Here is a 21164-nt window from a genome sequence, read left to right as displayed (position 1 = left end):
AGGAGAGATAAAGAAAGGAAAAAAGAAAGAGAAAAGAAAGTGAAAGGAAAGATAAAAAGCAGAAGAGACAGAGAAAAAGAAATAACCAAAAACAAAACAAATGAAGGAGAAAATAAAAAGAAAAAGAAAGAGTAAAGAAAGAAACGGCAGAGAAAAGATCGTCCTTCGAAAGTAAAAAACAAAAATAGGGCAAATTCTTCACAGCCTAACTTTTGAAAAAAACGCAACAAAAGATTCAGTTAATTAAACTTCAGTTGTTCAACTTTTATGAGACTGAGATCAAGCAAAACTGAAAACAAAAGAAGCAAAAATTTGTTTAAAAATTGGTCACGCAAACATTCAGCGAAAAAAAGCTCCGATTAAAAACATCCGCGGCTATCCAGTCATTGACCTTTATTGCATAAATTACTTTTCGGTCACTGACTTTTTGACAATGACAGCTTTCCGGTCCTGGGCAGCTTTTCCAAAAATGAACCATTTTTACATTCAGTATTCAGTCATTGACCTTTACGGCATAGGTAACTTTTCGGTCATTTACTTTTTGGCAAGGTCAAGTTTTCAGTCATTGACCTTTTTCAAAAAACATACGAATCAAAACGCTTTGATGTATATTTAAGAGGCCTTAAAACATGTGAAGATTAGGAGCGTAAACATGGTGGTAGAGGTATTCAAATTATTTTTAATATGTAGAATGATAGAAGATAGATAGTGACAGTAGAAAGGCATGGAGCACAAAAAATTGTGAAAAAGGTGGGAATTGGAGAAAGTGGAAAAGATTCGACGTTAATGGACAAAAATCCCGATGAAAACGCGGCTCATCTGTTTCTTAGCTCAACTCATTGCGCTTTTGCCTCTTAACTCAAAGACCCCGGTTCGAATCCGACTGTTGCCACTCGCTTCTCGCCGAAAAGCATGTTTAGGGGCTGTTAAAACATGTAAAGATTAGGAGCTTAAACATGGTGCCTTTTATGTCGACACTGAATTAATATATAGATATAGATGACAGCTTTTCGGTCATAGGCAGCTTTTCAAACAATGAACTATTTTTACATTCAGTATTCAGTCATTGACCTTTAGGGCATAGGTAAATTTTCGGTCATTTACTTTTTGGCAGGGTCAAGTTTTCGGTCATTGACATTTTTCAAAATACACGCGAATCAAAACGCTTTGATGTATATTTAAGAGGCCTTAAAACATTAAAGATTAGGAGCTTAAATATGGTGGTATAGGTATTCGAATTCTTTTTAATATGTAGATTGATACAGGATAGATAGTGACAGGAGAAAGGCATGGAGCACAAATATTGTGAAAAAAGGAGGGAATTGGAGAAAGTAGAAACGGATGCGACGTCAATGGACAAAAATCCCGATAAAAACGCGGCTCATCTGTTTCTTAGCTCAACTCATTGCGCTTTTGCCTCTTAACTCACAGACCCCGGTTCGAATCCGACTGTTGCCAGTCGCTTCTCGCCGAAAAGCATGTTTAGGGGCTGTTAAAACATGTAAAGATTAGGAGCTTAAACATGGTGCCTTTTATGTCGACACTGAATTAATATATAGATATAGATGACAGCTTTTCGGTCATAGGCAGCTTTTCGAACAATGAACCATTTTTACATTCAGTATTCAGTCATTGACCTTTACGGCATAGGTAAATTTTTGGTCATTTACTTTTTGGCAGGGTCAAGTTTTCGGTCATTGACATTTTTCAAAATACACGCGAATCAAAACGCTTTGATGTATGTTTAAGAGGCCTTAAAACATTAAAGATTAGGAGCTTAAATATGGTGGTATAGGTATTCGAACTCTTTTCAATATGTAGATTGATACAGGATAGATAGTGTCAGGAGAAAGGCATGGAGCACAAAAAAATTGTGAAAAAAGGAGGGAATTGGAGAAAGTAGAAACGGATGCGACGTTAATGGACAAAAATCCCGATAAATACGCGACTCATCTGTTTCTTAGCTCAAATCATTGCGCTTTTGCCTCTTAACTCACAGACCCCGGTTCGAATCCGACTGTTGCCAGTCGCTTTTTGCCAAAAAGCATGTTTAGGGGCTGTTAAAACATGTAAAGATTAGGAGCTTAAACATGGTGCCATTTATGTCGACACTGAATTAATATATAGATTTGCTTTAAGATCAAAACCATGCTGCCCTCGAGCAACAATTATATGGCTTTCAAAGTCCGTTCCGAAAAAATAACCGGACAGGCAAAGAAGGATGACAAAAATAAAACAACTCAAAAAGATTCCAACGGTTGATCAGAACTATTATGGCACCCAAGGAATAAGAAACGCGATGAAATTTGTTTAAATTAAAGCAAGTAAAAAAAGTCCAATACAAATTGTTTCGTAGATGCATTTATTTATAAGTTTTCATTAACCAAGGATACATAAGCCAAATGAAAATCCCCAAACGATACTCGTGAAAAGCAACTGTCAAACACAACAGCATAAATCAGTCCTCTATTGTCGTTTTGTATGACTTTATGATTGGTCGGGGATCATTTTTATCATATCGTGACCAGCACATCATTAGACGATGATTCTTCACCGCTACCCTCAGAACTCATCAACTCTGAAAAATCTTTAGTCTTATTGCTGCCTTCTTTCTTGACACTAGCACTGAAGAAACTTGACTTTGCTTTAGCTTTGTCTTTTGAACTATGTTGGCGCCTTTTACGGTTGAGGCTATCTTTGGTCTTGAGGTCTTTAGACGTTGACAGTTTTGAGGAAACACTGCTTACGGACGATGTTTTAGATTCGGTGTCTAAAACACAACCGTCTAAAGCTATCGCAAAAATATCTGTAGTTAGATTGGTAAGTTAAAGCTGAACAACTGTTAATTTTATCGAAAGTTTTATCGTTATTTTGTTAAGAACACAGCACAATTGAGAGAACCCCTTGGCCACAGCACAATCACATGACAAATAGAACAGTAGCTGTCAATATTATTAAAAGCTTCACAATTGTATTAGACAAACACAAGTTTAAGTGATATTTTCAGCAGACAAATTTGGTTTAGCAGAAATTGCTTCCTCCCGTAATGCATAAAAAAAATTAAAAGGTCTAGAAAAATATGCCTAACTATCCAGAAAGAGGATTGAAGTTGAACTAAATTGAACCAAGGTTGAAAATTTAAAGGCAACTATAACCGTTTCCATCCCCCCACACCCACCCTAGTACCCACTAGATGCTTAACTTAATATCATTCACTCTTGGGCTCTCATTCGTTTTCTAGGTTAAAAACTACCCCCCTTTTGACCATTTTTGACATTTATGTATCAATTCAAATCCTCAATCCAACTTTATAATTGCCGGAACAAAATTAGGCATTCGTTTTTACCTTACTCAAACATCATCATTAAAAAAAAATGAGGAATAGGAAGCCAAGAGACCAGCATTACAAGCGTCCACCGGTACCTCATTTTTGGGTTAATTCATCCATTTTGTAGCTGATTTTAACTTTTGTATTTTAATGCATTGCGATAGTGGACTCTACCAACTGATACTTACACTTTAAATTGGTGGGTTAGTCGCATCCATTTTCTTTGAAAGTAAGTTCATTTCAGTTCCGGTACACGCTTGTATTGAAAAAAAAAGAAGTTATTTTTCGAAAAAGACTTAGGTCAAAGAGCATAATGAATGATTATTTGGCACTTGGTCGACTCCGTACCAACTATCAGTAACAAAAAGGGAGGGAGGGGAGGGAGGAAGCTAACAGGTCCAATACAGCGGAGTTAATAATCACTGTTTTCAAAGTCACCTTCATTCGGGGCTTGGAGCTGACCACGTGGAGTGATCGTTCACCCTCTAACAATAACAAAACCCTGCACCACACAAGGGAATACGGGGGAAAAGAATGCACCTCTTTATCAGCAATCAATACTTCTCCCAACCCGAAAAGGGGCAATCAATCTTCTCTCACTTTCGAGAGAAGTGATTGGAACTCTTTCAGTCATAAGGAGAATTTATCACTGTAGTCAGCATCTGCAATCAAGGAAAACGTCAAACTTTAGTTTGCAGGGTTTTAAAGAACGTGTAACAAACCAGATACGCATAAACTGTGAGGAAATAAACAAAGATGTGATAGCGAATGTCGTTGTTGACATGTGCACTTTTTCAGATATCAGAAATATACGTCATCTAAGATTTTGAACTATTTTCAAGCGAGAAGAAGTTAAGATACTTATTAAGTTTTATTTTCAAACCACCGTATCATCTTTATCACACTGCAGTTATGTATTTGCGGGATATATTTTTCACACGAGTAGCGATCAAATTTGGAAACCAAAATGGTGCATCAAACACAACAAATTTAGCTGACGGTTGTTTCAAATTATCAATGCCTCAATTTTTTTGATATTTTGGCTTCATCAACATGGGAATCGGGCAAAGCTTTCATTTTAGCCTTTATACTCTAGTGGCTCTGTTGTGTGTCTGATGAAACGTATTGTCTTTTATTTTTTGGAGCTAGAAGAACCATTTTTCCTGATGCATTTTCGACTATCTGATACATCAACCTAATTTGAAACCACAATGAAGAACATAGCCGGCAGATTGCCGGAATAGCTGCGAAAGAATAGACCTGCATGCCATATAATAGAAATAGAAACAGATACAGATCTAAACTGAAAAAAAAAATCGACGCCGCTCAAAAAACTAGGCTAAAATACATTCAGCGATAAATTAATAAAGCTTGTTTAAATTCATTCCACAGACGCCTCTTATTAGGGACCTTTACTGCACATATGAGTTCCCTTGACCTTAAACAAATTCAAATTAAACATAAGTTTTAAAGTGCAAAAGTCATTTTTTTGAGTGAGGTAATTCACGTGTGATCAAAATCTAATCACGCAAATAACCTAAAAACTTTTGCTAAAGCGAGTGAGAAATGACGTCACGCGCGCAAATGCCGTTAGTGCGAGGAAGAAGTCATTCAGAAAATTTGACTTTTTCGGCTTTGCTGTGTGAACAAACGTAAAACGAAAAAAGAGCGTCAGACGACGAAACAAAAAACATAGCCGGAAGAATTCCGGAAGCGACTCGAAGCGTCAAAACTTCAAAAACAAAACTGTAATTGCAGCCGAAGCCTTTGCCTTTTGTATTAAACCTTCAACTCATTACCTCTCCAGGTCTGATATAAAAATTGTTGAAACCTAATCCACTCACCAAGAGAAACAAAATGCAGCAAAATTTTATATTACTGAAAACGTTTGGTAACGTTAAAAAGGCCGAAATTTTCAAAATGGTCAAACAACTGGTAAACTGAAAAAACCAACAGGGCTATCAATTGCCCTCATATAGCTCATGATTCTAAGCTCAAAAAGATCGCAGAAGCAAACGACAGATAATAATCTCAAGAAACTCAATTAAATAAAAGAATGCTCATATTTAAGCTTCAGAAAACCACCACAATTCGATTCTAATCACTGCAATTAAGACAAAAAACAACATATGATTCTTCCTTAATGTACATATGCTAGACAACATGATTTCATACTAATTCAAAAATAAATTGCTCATAGAAAAGACAAAAGCAGTAGAAGAATATTCAAAGGCAAAAAATCGTTTGAATTATTACCAAGGCCGGAAAAAATTTGTAAAAAAAAGTAAGACGTGGAAATTTTGGAAAAGGATTGCTAGCAAACTCTCAGTACTCCCTTATGTTGAATGAAAACAATTGCAAACCAAAGAAATTACGAAAATCTAAAAAGCTGAAATAATTCAATTTTTTAACAACCGAAAAAATCAATATAACGAAAATAAATGTAGGTGCCAGCAGAAAGCTAGAATGATAGTAACTAGAATGTGAAGAATATGGACACAAGGTAAGGAACACCGTAACAAGAAACATTCTTGATTCAAATTAAAAGTTAAAATTCAAATTAATAAAAATCAAGAAAAACGAATATATTTCATTGTTCATTATTCGGGACATAGAAAAGATAACGAGTCATCCGACACAAAGCTCTATCCTCATGAAGAGAACAAAAAATAGGAAAAAGCAAAAATCAAATATACGAAACAGTGAAACATTTTGCAAAAAATTGGTCTAAAAAAACTTTTAAGACTGCATTTATGGAAAAGTTTTAACTGTTTTTCAAAAACCTAACGCCGAAAAAATGATTGAATTTTTTTGAAACGAAACTAAAGTCTCTCATGTTGCACAAAAAAAACTATTTCTAGTAATTAAAACCAAAATACAAACAAAAAAAACAGACAAAAATCGGAAAAAAACTACAGAAATCGGATTAGCTTATCTACAATTTTATAAAACAAAATAACATCCAGGTGGAAACAGGCGTTGAGTATATGAATTATCAAAAACAAAATGCCATATTAAATGATTGTTGGCAAAAAACGGTTAAAAATCGAGAAGTGAAGAAATTAATAGAAAAAAAGAAGAAAATTAAATAAAATCAAGAAATATGTGCCAATTTTGAACTTGAAACGCGTTTTCAGGCTCTGCAAAACACTGTGCTATTAATTTCCAAGGTTTGCATGTCAATATATCATCGAAAAAGATCATTTCTACAAAAAACCAAATTACAAGCAAATTAATGGGCCACTTAGACGAAAAAACGGCTAAAACGGTAATCTATATGTGCCATTCAGTCAAAAACTAATTTTCAAAGTCAAAAAGTCATTCACTAAACGCAGCGCATGATCAAAAAACTTCTCTCGCTCACAAAAAATAAGTTCACACGGCAATTTTACTCATTTTCGCTTTTAGGTCAAAACAGCGTCTGAACGAATAGTACTTTCGGTAAAAAAAAAAAACCTTAAGAAAACCAATACTCCTCTTCGAGTCGTAAAAAAACCAAGAGCACCGCAATATAGCTTCGCTCAGCTTACAGCTTCGCAGCTATAAAAAAATAACACTGAATATGAGGCCAGCAATGCTGAATGGCATCTTTTTTGAAGGTCGTACCTGAGCTAGACTCATTGAGGAGCCCCATCTTTTCAGTCTTGGCACTGTTAGTCGGCTGATCAACTCCACCAACGCCAACTCCTCCAGACATAACTTGCCCCCCACTTGCACTGTTCTTGCCAGCCACTCGACTTGATCCGACGTCTTTCAGGAACTCAGCATCAGCATCTGCTCCTGGAAAAGGCGATTGAAGTGATTTTAGCTTGATTTATTGCAGTTGTATTGCTGTACAAGTTAAATGAACTTATTAGTGATCACTGTCAAGATAACACAACGCATTCAGACGGTCCGATTACTAATAAATGATATAAATTTTTTATCTGTCAATATTCGGGTCCAAGCGAACCAACATTTTGCTCTAAAAACATTGTTTGACAACTTAAAATTAACATCAGTCCGAAACGTCAGTCAATAACCGAAAGGTGACCTACAAGTTTAATATGATGATAAAAATTCCAGGCATGCGCGATTTCTGTATTTGATTACCCAGCTCAAGGTATAAATAGCCCAGATCCTATTTCAGAAAACAACTTCACTAGGCTACTTCTCTTTAAATGCAGATTGAGCAGAAAACTTTTCTAACGAAGTTTTAAAAAGCAAATGAGGAGCGAAATAATCGCTCGCTGGGAAGATGACGCGACTAACATCAAGAAAAAAACGGGGGGAAAGCGAAAAACAGCCTTCAATTATTTCGGAAAAATTCTAATGTTTAATGTGGAGTGTAATTATTATATGATATGTTAAAATCAACTGAAAACCATCAGAAAATGCTCTCGAACAACAGGCGAGAGGTTCGCTAAGGTTGTAGCTATCATAAACTTATCCAGATCGGGAGGTCAGGAGATCTGGATAAGATGATGGGGTTAGAAAAAGTGGTGTCCAATAATATCAAAATTCAATTCATAACTTTTTGGTCAATACACATTGTAAGAGAATGACAGAAAACAGACATAGTTTGAAACCCATCTAAACTTCCGTTCGGTAGGGTATCAAGATATGGATATTTAGTGTTGAAGTGTACGATCCGTCTTGAAATTTTCTATTTCAATTTTGATCTTCAAAAGCAGCTTTTTTAAGCTCCAAAAAATTAGCCTACGATGACGGATCAATCGATAAAAATATTCGCATAGCACGTAAAGTTTATGTTTGCACAATAATTCGATGCAACACTTCTAAATTGTAAAACTTATCGATGCCTATTGATATGTTTTAGAATTTAGCAGTGCTGTAGTTTATTGCCTATTACATCAATGTTTTAAACAAATCGTTCCCTTTCATCCTCTTGGGATATTTGTGCTCTTTGTCGTTGTGTTGACTGACCTTGTCTAGTGTACTGTTGGTACTGGGGTGAGAAGTTGTGTAGTGCGTCTTCAATGACATCCTTGGGATTCATGGTCTCTGTGAACCTTGCTCCGATGCTGCTCAAAGTGTTTTTCCCACTCTCCGCGAATGATCTGAAAGCATCACCATCAAGCATTAAAGCATTGACTGACATGAGGTTAGGTCAGAGCCTCCGGTCTCAAGTTATATGCGCTCTATTGATGTTGAAGCCAGATTTTTATTATAGCCAGCATATTGCCAGATGAGAGCCACGAAAGAACTAGTTTGAATCACAATACTGACAAAAAAAGATTATCGAACAACATACTTGATTGACCCCTGCCCTCCACTGGGATTGAAATAGGCAAAATGAAACAGCTTTTTCAAATGCAAATGAAAGACCCAAATTCTGCCGATTAAATTATTATGCTGAATTAAACATCGATCAACAAATTTCTCAAACCGCCAAAACCGTGTTCATTATAACCGATTAACATCCGTCCCAAATAACTTCGATGGCCTATCTATACTTCTGTCACATTGACCAGGTATGAAAATGCTGCAATTTGATGTTGTTCTGATATGATGAGTAATTTTTACCGGTGCTCGCTACAGCTCAGTTGCTTCAAATATTGCATACAAATCTTTTTGCAGAAAACACAACGTTTTAGGTGACTCACGCTCGGAATAGCACTGGAAAATCTTCATTAAGTGGGTAATTGACCCGATAACTCTCCTAATAACGTCTTCTAATAGCCTCCCAGTGAAACTAAACTTGATACACCTTGCCATGTCATGAAGACTTGCCATGTCATCTTGAAAACTCCTGATAAACTTGAAACATCTTGCCAAGACCCTGATAGCAAGAAATTCTTGGAACACCTTGGTAAGATCTTATCAAGATATTGACAAGATCTTTATGAAAACATGTCAAGAAGTTCTCCTGGCGTAACTTGCTAAGATGTTGATCAAACCTGATATATAGAAAAATAATTTTTGTAGAATATATGACAAGAAAAAACAATTATTGTTGAAAATTGGTTTAAGGAGGATCAATTATAGTTTCGGACACTCTTTTTAAAGTGTTTCAAGTTCCGAAGCAGTATGGGCGATATTTTGCACACACTTGTGTGCTTTTGGGCAATTAACATGTTCGAAACACAGAAGAACGAAAAGTTGATCAAATACAATATCTCACCTCGAATTAAGTTAAGTTTTGATCTTTTTCTTTTCTTCTGAAAATTTGTTATTTTCCTAAGCGAGGCAAACATCTTGATCTATTAAGCTGGTTTCAAAGGTTTTTTGGAAATACATAAAAATTTTAAAACCTTACTTTCAGGAATGTAGAGCTGAATTAGCGCAAAACAGAATAGAAATCAGCAGGAATTCATAAGAATTCATAAAATTTTAGGAATTTGCTGCAAATGTTAACGGTTAAATTATACCTTTAAAAACCAGCATTAAAACTCAGCCGACTTTTCAACACAGTATCCCGTAGTAGAGCTCAATTGAGAGGAAAAGTTGTTGCAAGCTCGTTATCTAAGAAAACTGGTACATATTGAATAAAAAAACGTTTGCAACAAACGGCAGTTTTCCACTAAACACTTTAAATTGGTGCTCCACTATGTGCTTGAAGCTATTCAATTTAGCAGCAATGTCTTTTCGAAGCCCCCAAAAAGTGATTCAGCAAAGTATTAACTTGATCCAATGTCATGCTCTTGATTAAATGTGTAGAACAATTCTGAAGGCATTGGCGTGCAGTAAAATTGCAAAAAAAAACAGTTTGGTTGGAAGTAAACTCCTCAAATGCACAAAACGCCACTCAACTCATTCCCATGTAAAATTTACGTCAACTCCAATCTTTTTTATCAGAAAAAGCTGCTCTAGCTCCGAATGAAAAAAAAGGAAATACGACAATTGCAAAACGTTGCTAAATGATTGCTCATTGTACTAATGCTTTTCTTAGTATATTCGAATTGAATCTATTTTTATATACTTTGTTCATGCATGGAGTCCCGTTAAAATATGACTTTCAAAAAATATTTGAACCTCAATATTTGTAACAACTGGTATAAAGTAGATCAACCACAACCTACGACAGAGAGTTAAGTTTTTCGACCTAAACTCTTAAATCATTGCTCTAATAAAACCATTTGAAAGCACATTGCGACAATAAAAGCAGCCTTCAGTCATTAAAGGGTGTTTCATCTAGTTCATAAACCGTTTCCAAGATCTTTCTCAAAGTTCCAAAAATGTATACAAAATCTTGTCCTTTAAAAATGTTGCAATTATTAGTTAATATCCTCAGCGAAGCAAATATCTTGATCTATCGAGCTGGTTTCAATTGATTTTAAATTATTGGATAACAATCTTAACAATACTGAATTAACAATACTCAATTAAACGGAAAAATGGTTGCAGCTCCTTATCTAAAAAAACTTATAAATTGGATCGGCAAAAAGTTTTAGCGACATGCTGCAGTTCTTAAAAAATTTGATTTGATGTTTCAAGGTAAAGTTGAATCAATTCATTTTTCAACATCCGTTTCAAACCCACAAGTACTCATCCAGCTGAGTGTTCCATGACCAAATGTCTTCCCCTTCATTGAATTTGAAAACAACACTCTCATTGTGCAAACATCTGGCGACTACAAATTGTTGCTATGATACGTAAGAACAAAAATATAAATGTCTAGCTGCTTTATAGAAGTTATCCGAATTAAATTTCTGAAATTAAAGAATTTAGCAAAATTTTATGATGTTTGACATGTAAAACGCCAAATTCTTTAATTTCAGAAATTTAATTCGGTTAACTACTCTTTAACTAGAGGGAATTATGAAATGTATATTGGCCTATATTGTGGCTGATTGAAGTTAAGTCTTAAATTTTCTAATTACGGATGTATTTCTCGCTAATACCATAATTTTTTACAAAACCAATAGTTCTTGCCAAAAATTATCTTCGTTGTTACAAACAAAGTGTATTGTGCAAAAACCTTAAAAGACACAAATTGGTGCTACCGTTGTACGGAAAACGTACTAATTCCACCAAACTATGATTTGTGTATAGTTTGTGTAGAAGTTTTTGTAAATTAAGAAAGCTTTGCACATCTCCTGAGCTCCAAAAAACACTTTCTTCGATAACTTTTCAAGGAATGAGAGTAATGAAACGTATAAGGACTCATTTTATATTTTTTCCAATACAAATTTGAGTTTGTAACTGGCTAGGCTTCTTCGCTCAATTTATCCAAAAAACAACTGAAAAACAATCAACTGAGGTGTCTAAAATCACGAAATTCGAAGTATATTTTTCTCAAGAAGTTCTCAAACATACCCGGCAGATTGCCGGAAAATAGCCGCCGTTGATTCCAATAAGCATGATTGGGATTGAACGAATAGAATATATTGGAAAAAAAAAGATTTTTGTACAAAAATATCTTTTAAGTCCGATTTATTTTGATGGCATTTCGTAGTTGAACATAATTCTGTTTCTTAGAGAGAGGCTACAGGGGCTACTATCAACACCAATAAGCATTAGAGGTGGTAACTAAGACTTATAGGAACGACGTTCAAATAGCGGGCATCTAAAATTGGGCTTTATCCCGTTTCTATTTCTGACTTCAATTTTTTTATACCGACTCTGTTCATTTTGAATTGCTTTGCATAGCAACTGATGTTCAAATTCACGCTTAGCAGAATGAGAAGAGAGAAACTAGCCTAGAGAAGTCAATAAGATTTCACGCAAAATGTCGAAAAAGCGGCAAAATGGTAAAGCGAAAAAAAGGTTGACGAAGTAAAAAAAATACGAGCGCAATAATAGCCGGCTGAGAAGATGAGGGCGGCTATTAACTAGAAAGACTTATGAAACGTATATTAGCTCATTCTGCTGCTTTTTGAGTTTAATTTATATCTTTTGTTATAATTTACGTCTAAATTTCTGCTAAAAACAACTTTTTACAAAATTGATTGCTTTTTGCCAAATATCATCTTCGTTGAAACAGTGTATAGTGCAATAACCTTAAAAATTAAACTGGTGCTACCATTGTACAAAACATGCACTAGCTACACCCATCTGCGAGATTTGTCTATAGGACGTTTTTTAGTAGAAGTCCGAATACGGCTTTGTACATGGCAAAATACAGAAGTTCGTTAAACACTGGAACTTCAAAGAAAACGGCTTAACATTTTTTCAAGCTGTCAGAGTAATGGGGTGTAAAAGCACTTTCCTAATATAGTTTCAGAATTTATGTGATTGGTTAGGCTATTTATTTCATTTTTTTAAAAAAAAACTATGAACATAGGTGCTTAAGATCTTCGAAGTATACTTTTTCAATACATTTTGGACCATGAAGACTTATGAAACGTATAATAGCTCAATCTGCTGCTTTTCGATTGTACTTTCAAAATTGTTCGCTAACTCGGGCTGTATTTTCATCAATAGTTTCTTCCAAAATTTCTCTTTGTTGTTCCCGTTACTGTGTACAGTACAAAAATCTTCAACACTACAAATTGGTGTAACTATCTGTAAAAACAGCGTACTAACAACATAGAACTTGAAAATTTGTCTATCAATTTTTGTAAAGCTTTGAATAAAGACTTTGTTATCTCAAAATATTTAAAACTTTGTTAAAATCTCGAACTTCAAAGAATACTTAACAGAATGAATGCTTAATAACTTTTTGAACAGGTCGACTAAAAACGTATGCCAGACCATTTTGTTGTATCATATTGTACTCTTCGAATTTGCATAGAAACAAATGCCAATCTTTTGATTTGTATACAAAATTTTCAAAGAGCTGATGTATTATGCAAAGAAACTGTTGAACTTGGTTAATATTTGTTTGAAGAGCAAGAGTTAGAAGATGTATGCTAGCCCAAACTGTTCCCAAATTATTGTACGATTCGGCTGATTACTATACAAAATTTTCAAATTACTGTTGATATAGGGGCAATGAATGGGCAGTTTTGTTGAACTTCGACTAAATTCTCCCCTTTGTCTAGCTGAAAACATACAAATTTATGGTATCACAAAAAATTAGAACTAACGCCCCAAATGATAATAAAAATTTCTTTTTAAAGTGTTTCCCAACAAAATGCATAAGCATTGTACAGAGGAAAATCAGAGTCGGTTTCCACACAATTATTAAATTTAAAATGTAGAGTTTAAAAAATCTTTTCTGTATCGATTTCAGGAGTATGTTATATCTTTTTGCTAATTTAGCATCTGCAAAAATGCTAAATTAGCAAAAAGCATTTTACGAAGATAAAGGAAAGAACGTTTTCATTTAGTTGTGCTGTCCAGTTTCTTGATTAATCAAAGTTTGCTGAAAAAGAGCAAATTTCAAAAATCAATTTTTGATTCCTTTATTTTTTTCAATATTTTTGCCCTAGGTTTAAGCCCCAGTTCATGCTGATTCCAAAACATCATTTTATTAATTTCATACGGTGGTTTTCGAGATAATAGACTTTTTCGTACCCATACCAGGTCTACTGCCCCAACCAGCCCCACTCACCCCAAATTAAAACCTTTTTTTAAATGTGTTCGCCATCACATTCCGATATATCACTTACATAATTACATTCTATTATAACTCAGCTTTCCAATGATATTGCAATTAAATTTCAAAATAAGAAAAGTTCATTTCATAAATGTGAAGATGAAGAGACCATTTGATAATGCCCAACGTATAAAAAAAAACTTTTGAAGCTGTCAGAGCGCGTAATTAGAAATGGGCAGAGGGGGTAAGTTCAAACCAATGCAATGTACCTGAACTGCACATCGAAACCCCAGAGCACGTCAACAAATCAGGGCAAATTTCCAGAGCACATCCTGACCCCAGAGCAAGTTACTCTAATAGCTCAATCTGCTGCTTTTTTATTGTACTTTCAAAATTGTTCGCCAACTGGGGCTGTATTTTCTTCAATAGTTTCTTCCAAAATTTCTCTTTGTTGTTCCCGTTACTGTGTACAGTGCAAAAATCTTGAAAGCTAACAATTGGCGTAACTATCTGTAAAAACAGCGTACTAACAATATAAAACTTAAAAATTTGTCTATCAATTTTTGTAAAACTTTGAATAGAAGACTTGGTGAGCTCAAAATATTTAAAACTTAGTTAAAATCTCGAACTTCAAAGAATACTTAATAGAATGCTTAAAAACTTTTTGAATAGGTCGACTAAAAACGTTTGCCAGACCATTTTGTTTTATCATATTGTACTTTTCGAATTTGCATAGAAACAAATGTCAATCTTTTGATTTGTATACAAAATTTTCAAAGAGCTGATGAATTATGCAAAGAAAATGTTGAACTTGGTTAATATTTGTTTGAAGAGGAAGAGTTAGAAGATGTATGCTAGCCCAAACTGTTCCCAAATTATTATACGATTCGGCTGATTTCTATACAAAATTTTCAAATTACTGTTGATATAGGGGCAATGAATGGGCAGTTTTGTTGAACTTCGACTAAATTCTCCCCTTTGACTAGCTGAAAACATACAAATTTATGGTATCACAAAAAATTAGAACTAACGCCCCAAATGATAATAAAAATTTCTTTTTAAAGTGTTTCCCAACAAAATGCATAAGCATTGTACAGAGGAAAATCAGAGTCGGTTTCCACACAATTATTAAATTTAAAATGTAGAGTTTAAAAAATCATTTCTGTATCGATTTCAGGAGTATGTTATATCTTTTTGCTAATTTAGCATCTGCAAAAATGCTAAATTAGCAAAAAGCATTTTACGAAGATAAAGGTACGAACGTTTTCATTTAGTTGTGCTGTCCAGTTTCTTGATTAATCAAAGTTTGCTGAAAAAGAGCAAATTTCAAAAATCAATTTTTGATTCCTTTATTTTTTTCAATATTTTTGCCCTAGGTTTAAGCCCCAGTTCATGCTGATTCCAAAACATCATTTTATTAATTTCATACGGTGGTTTTCGAGATAATAGACTTTTTCGTACCCATACCAGGTCTACTGCCCCAACCAGCCCCACTCATACCAAATTAAAACCTTTTTTTAAATGTGTTCGCCTCCACATTCCGATATATCACTTACATAATTACATTCTATTATAACTCAGCTTTCCAATGATATTGCAATTAAATTTCAAAATAAGAAAAGTTCATTTCATAGTTGTGAAGATGAAGAGACCATTTGATAATTCCCAACGTATAAAAAAAAAACTTTTGAAGCTGTCAGAGCGCGTAATTAGAAATGGGCAGAGGGGGTAAGTTCAAACCAATGCAATGTACCTGAACTGCACATCGAAACCCCAGAGCACGTCAACAAATCAGGGCAAATTTCCAGAGCACATCCTGACCCCAGAGCAAGTTACTCTAATAGCTCAATCTGCTGCTTTTTTATTGTACTTTCAAAATTGTTCGCCAACTGGGGCTGTATTTTCTTCAATAGTTTCTTCCAAAATTTCTCTTTGTTGTTCCCGTTACTGTGTACAGTGCAAAAATCTTGAAAGCTACAAATTGGCGTAACTATCTGTAAAAACAGCGTACTAACAATATAAAACTTAAAAATTTGTCTATCAATTTTTGTAAAACTTTGAATAGAAGACTTGGTGAGCTCAAAATATTTAAAACTTAGTTAAAATCTCGAACTTCAAAGAATACTTAATAGAATGCTTAAAAACTTTTTGAATAGGTCGACTAAAAACGTTTGCCAGACCATTTTGTTTTATCATATTGTACTTTTCGAATTTGCATAGAAACAAATGCCAATCTTTTGATTTGTATACAAAATTTTCAAAGAGCTGATGAATTATGCAAAGAAAATGTTGAACTTGGTTAATATTTGTTTGAAGAGGAAGAGTTAGAAGATGTATGCTAGCCCAAACTGTTCCCAAATTATTATACGATTCGGCTGATTTCTATACAAAATTTTCAAATTACTGTTGATATAGGGGCAATGAATGGGCAGTTTTGTTGAACTTCGACTAAATTCTCCCCTTTGACTAGCTGAAAACATACATATTTATGGTATCACAAAAAATTAGAACTAACGCCCCAAATGATAATAAAAATTTCGTTTTAAAGTGTTTCCCAACAAAATGCATAAGCATTGTACAGAGTAAAATCAGAGTCGGTTTCCACACAAAATGTAGAGTTTAAAAAATCTTATCTGTATCGATTTCAGGAGTATGTTAAATCTTTTTGCTAATTTAATGGTTTTTACGAAGATAAAGGAAAGAACGTTTTCATTTAGTTGTGCTGTCCAGTTTCTTGATTAATCAAAGTTTGCTGAAAAAGAGCCAATTTCAAAAATCAATTTTTGATTCCTATATTTTTTTCAAAATTTTTCCCCTAAGTTTAAGCCCCAGTTCATGCTGATTCGAAAACATCATTTTATTAATTTCATACGGTGATTTTCGAGATAATCGACTTTTTCGTACCCATACCAGGTCTACTGCCCCAACCAGCCCCACTCACCCCAAATTAAAACCTTTTTTTAAATGTGTTCGCCATCACATTCCGATATATCACTTACATAATTACATTCTATTATAACTCAGCTTTCCAATGATATTGCAATTAAATTTCAAATTCAGAAAAGTTCATTTCATAGTTGTGAAGATGAACAGACCATTTGATAATGCGCAACGTATAAAAAAACTTTTGAAGCTGTCAGAGCGCGTAATTAGAGACAGGCATAGGAGGTAAGTTCAAACCAATGCAATGTACATGTACTGCACATCGAAACCCGAGCACGTCAACAAATCAGGGCAAATTTCCAGAGCACATCATGACCCCAGAGCAAGTTACTCAAGCAACTCTCGAATCCAGTGCTAATATTTTATGACCATACAAATGTAAATTGACGGAAAGCTCTTGTTAAGGCGAATCCGATTAGCTATATGCCAGTTTCCATTAAGCGGATAGTAAGATTTCTTCAATACTGTAAGGCGTGCTGATAGTTCTGAATGTATTCTCCTCTTTCAGAGATCTGATGATGTCTGCTGTCACCATTAAGCTGCTGCTATTTGGTCATTCACACGTCAAAAAGAAGACAGATTTCTCCCGGATCTAGCCCAGTTCCACTTGGCGAACGACAACGTTCATCTGAGGAGAATCGGTTATGAAAATTTTCGAAACTGAGAAACTTGCGCAAGTTTTTGAAAAAAGAGTCAGAGTAGCTCAGCAATTTCAAACGCTTGTATGAGGTTGTGGGTTGTTGTTTTGATAAACTCTCTGTAGCTATATAGGTTCTACCTTGTCTACAAATTGATCATTTCGTTCATTGTAATTTTAAAATTTTATCTCTGCTTAAATTATGTTGTTCAGTAGCCGCCATCATCAATTTCTACTGCTATTAACAATCGAAGGCCATATTAAGACAATTTTTAATTGCTCTCGAAGTTTGTAGCTATTATAATAGTCATGCGGTTTTTGAATGCGATTTTTCGCTTGATAAATTTTTTTATTGGAATTTTCGGCTTGTTGGATCTACTCCGTTTCAACCCCCAAGTGTTTTAAATTTACAAAATTGGTGAGTTTACCAAATTCTTTGTTCTTTATCGATTCTAGGAGTATGTTATATCATCTTTTTTCGAGTATAAGTTGAAAAAAGTTTTGATTTAGTTTTGCTATTCAATTTTATTTAATCAAATTCTGCTGATAAGGAGCCAATTTCAAAAACTCCAGAAACCAACTTCTTAATTCTTTATTTTCTTCAACATTTTTTGCCCTAGGTTTAAGCCCCAGTTCATGTTGATTCTAAAACAAACTAAGGTTTTAAAATTTGATTCAGTAGTTTTCGAGACAAAAGCCTTTTTCGCACCCATACCAGGTGCCCTGCCCCAACCAACCACATTAACCCCAACTTGAAACCTTTTTTAAATGTGCTCCCGTTCAAATTTCGATACGTGACTTATTAAGTTAGATTCGATATGAACTCGGCTTTTCAATGATATTATATTTAAATAAAAAATTTAGAAAAGTTCACTTCATAATTGTTCACTCTAAAGCGTCAAAATTTCGTTTGGTGTTGTCTCGCGGTAACGTGAAATACTCACCGTGGGCACCGTGAGGCAAGCACAGGTGATAAGACCGGCACCTGCCTCCGGTAAACGATCTGAGATGAACAAACCATTTGATACGGCGCTACCTATACAAAAATTTTGAAGCTCTCAGAGCGGTTAATTGGAAACGGGCAGAGGCTGTAAGTTCAAACAAATGAGTTGTACATGAATTGCACATCGAAACCCGAGCACGTCAACACATCAGAGCTTTGTTTCAGAGAACATCCTGACCCTATAGCAAAGTACTCGAGCACGTCTTGGTCCCATTGCCAATCTTTTATGATCCATACAAAAAAACCATTGTTGGAAAGCTCTTGCTAAGGCGAATCCGATTTGCTATATGTCAGTTCCCATTAGGGTCATAGTAAGATTTGTTCAATACTGTAAGGCGTACTAATAATAATTCTGAATGTATTCCCCTCTTTCAGAGATCTGATAATGTGTGTTGTCACCAGTAAACTGCTGCTATTTGGTTATTCACACGTCAAAAAGAAGTCAGATAGAAATGATTGTAAACTTCTTCGGTGTACCCGGTCCGAATGCAAAAAAGTTGTTCCAAATAAATGAATGTGCTGGATCAATACAAAATGATTGTGTTCCAAATGGGAGGAAATTATAATTCTATCTATCCAAAGCTAGTTGCAGAAAAGTTTGAGAGCAAAAAGGATACAAAAGTTCTCCAGGAAGTCATGATTGGTGTAAGGAAAAGGGGCGAAGGGGCTTCATAATGCCAATAATTTCTCAAACGCCTGCTGAGACGGCTATCTTCAAGCTCAACAATCGGTTGAAAGGACTTTCAAACATTTTCTCCGTGATCTAGCTCAGTTCCACTTGGCGAACGACAACGTTCATCTGAGGCAAGTCTATGAAAATTTTCGAAACTGAGAAACTTGGGCAAGTTTTTGAAAACAGAGTCAGAGTAGCTCAACAATTTCAAACATAACCGACTAACGTCGGACGAATTGCTCTCAAACGAACGGCGAGCGGTTGGCTTTGTCAACAGCTAGCCACGGTTTAGTTACCTCAGGGCACTGCATCTTTATCCCGTTTCTGAAGACGAAAGTCAAATGAGTCAGACGAAAAGTCGGCCAAGTAAAAAATTGCACAAAAGACAACAGGGTTAATAAATTTGCTACAAATTGCTCATAAGAGCAATTAACAATGGTTTCCTAAAAAGTAACTGTTAGATCAGTTATGATAAAAAACATTTCAACTATAACTCATTGATAATGAAGATCAGTGATAATGACATTACGCAAAGAAGATGATGACATTACGCAAGACATTATTATCTTAAGAATTAATTGATTGTCTCAAGAGACTATTCGGTATCCCTGTTTCAAGCCAGAAATAGTTTCACAGGCTCATAAAGATCCATACACTTGGAACATACAAATTTTCCAAAAAAATTGAAAAGATTAAATTTTATCCAAAAATTACTAAAACTGGAGTCATAAAGATGTTCATCACCATCCCATTAACTCTAGAAACTATGCATTATTATCAAACCTTGTAGGAGGTTCGAGGGCCTCTGTTGCCGGGAAAAAATCAGTAAAATGAAAAATTGCAAATAATTTTAAAAATTGCCTAAATTTGTGATATTAAAATCTTGAAGAACATTCCATTACATCTCTAAACTATGCAGTAATATATCAAACTCTAGAGGAAGTTTCGAGCCCCTTGAGGCTAGAGAAACCTAAGAAAAGACATAATTTTTCAAACAACTTAAAAAAAGTTGCAAGTTTTATAAAAAAAAAATTGCTATAACTTGTGATATTAAAAAGATGACCAGTTAATCCATGACCAACAGAAATAAAAAAATCTGAATAATGAGTATAAATGTCAAAAAATTGGAAAAAATGGCTAAGATTATGAACATAGCCGGCAGATTGCCGGAATAGCTGCGAAATAGACTTGCGTGCCGTAAAATACAGATGGAAAAAGATACAGAAGTGAGTTGATAATAGTTATCGCCGCCGCCTATAAAACTTACAAGTTTATTTCAAAGGAGGTTGTTTCTGGGTGCAAAAAAATTTTCCCTGTCGCGTCTCGAACCGGCGATCTCCGGATTAACAGCCAGTCGCCTTAACCACTCGGCTGTCGGACCATACAATCTGTTTTCTTACAATCAAATTTGTTTTAGGAACAGATTCTGTTTCTGAATAACCTTAATTTAGGTCACGCAGAAAGCGTGAAATCAAGCGCGAAAAAGCCATTTAAGCAGTGACGAAACAGAATGTTCTAGAACAAATGTAAAACGAAAATGAAGCGTCAGACGACGAAACAAAAAAAAACCAAGAGCACCGCAATATAGCTACGCTCAGCTTACAGCTTCGCAGCTTTAAAAAAATGCAAAAATTCGTAATGTTAAAATCTTGCAAGACATTCCACTTAAACTGAGAATTATTCAGTAACCTATTTTCAAACCCTAAAGGAGGTTCTTTGACTTTTCAGGCTGAAAAAAAACTTGAAAAAAAACTTGAAAAAAAAAACAAGTTTCAGCAAAAACTGCTAAAAAATGTGGCATTAAAAAATTGAAAAACTATTTCATGACCATTAAAAATTTATCAGTAACTTATTATCAACCCCCTTAGGATGTTTCCTGGTCCCTGAGTCTGGAAAGACCTGAAAAAGGATAAAAAATACGTAAAAAAATTTGAAAAAATTGCACGTTTTGTCAACAAATTGCTAAAATTTGTGATGTTAAAATGTTGAAACCATTCCATTACCACTAGAAACAATGCAGTAACCTATTATCAAACCCTAGAGGAGTTTCTTTGACACCTATGACTGATGAAAATCAATAAATGTCAAAAATTTTCAAAAAGCTTGAAAAAAATTGCAAAGTATAAATTTGCGTTTTTAGCAATAGGTTGTTCGTCA

The 21164-nt window shown here is 34.7% G+C and overlaps 1 protein-coding gene across 6 annotated transcripts in view; it reads right to left on the bottom strand.

Annotated features, from left to right (window-relative positions):
* LOC142348634 (transmembrane protein 184B-like) overlaps positions 1-21164 on the bottom strand; it is a 61784-nt gene that overhangs the window by 10743 nt on the left and 29877 nt on the right. For 2 of the 6 annotated variants that reach the window (XM_075400043.1, XM_075400044.1), the window contains 3 exons: positions 8255-8388; positions 6935-7108; positions 2298-2770 (listed from right to left, as the gene is read on the bottom strand). In XM_075400043.1, the coding sequence (XP_075256158.1) occupies positions 2514-2770; positions 6935-7108; positions 8255-8388 (565 nt within the window). In that variant the 3' untranslated portion in view covers positions 2298-2513. The other 4 variants (XM_075400045.1, XM_075400047.1, XM_075400046.1 and 1 more) reach the window with 4 other exon arrangements.

Source organism: Convolutriloba macropyga, chromosome 10 (assembly GCF_964194025.1).
Source record: "Convolutriloba macropyga chromosome 10, txConMacr16.3, whole genome shotgun sequence".
In the NCBI taxonomy this organism is placed as follows: Eukaryota; Metazoa; Xenacoelomorpha; order Acoela; family Convolutidae; genus Convolutriloba; species Convolutriloba macropyga.
The sequence above is the reverse complement of the archived record's forward strand: the minus strand, read 5'-3'. Positions and strand labels throughout refer to the sequence as shown.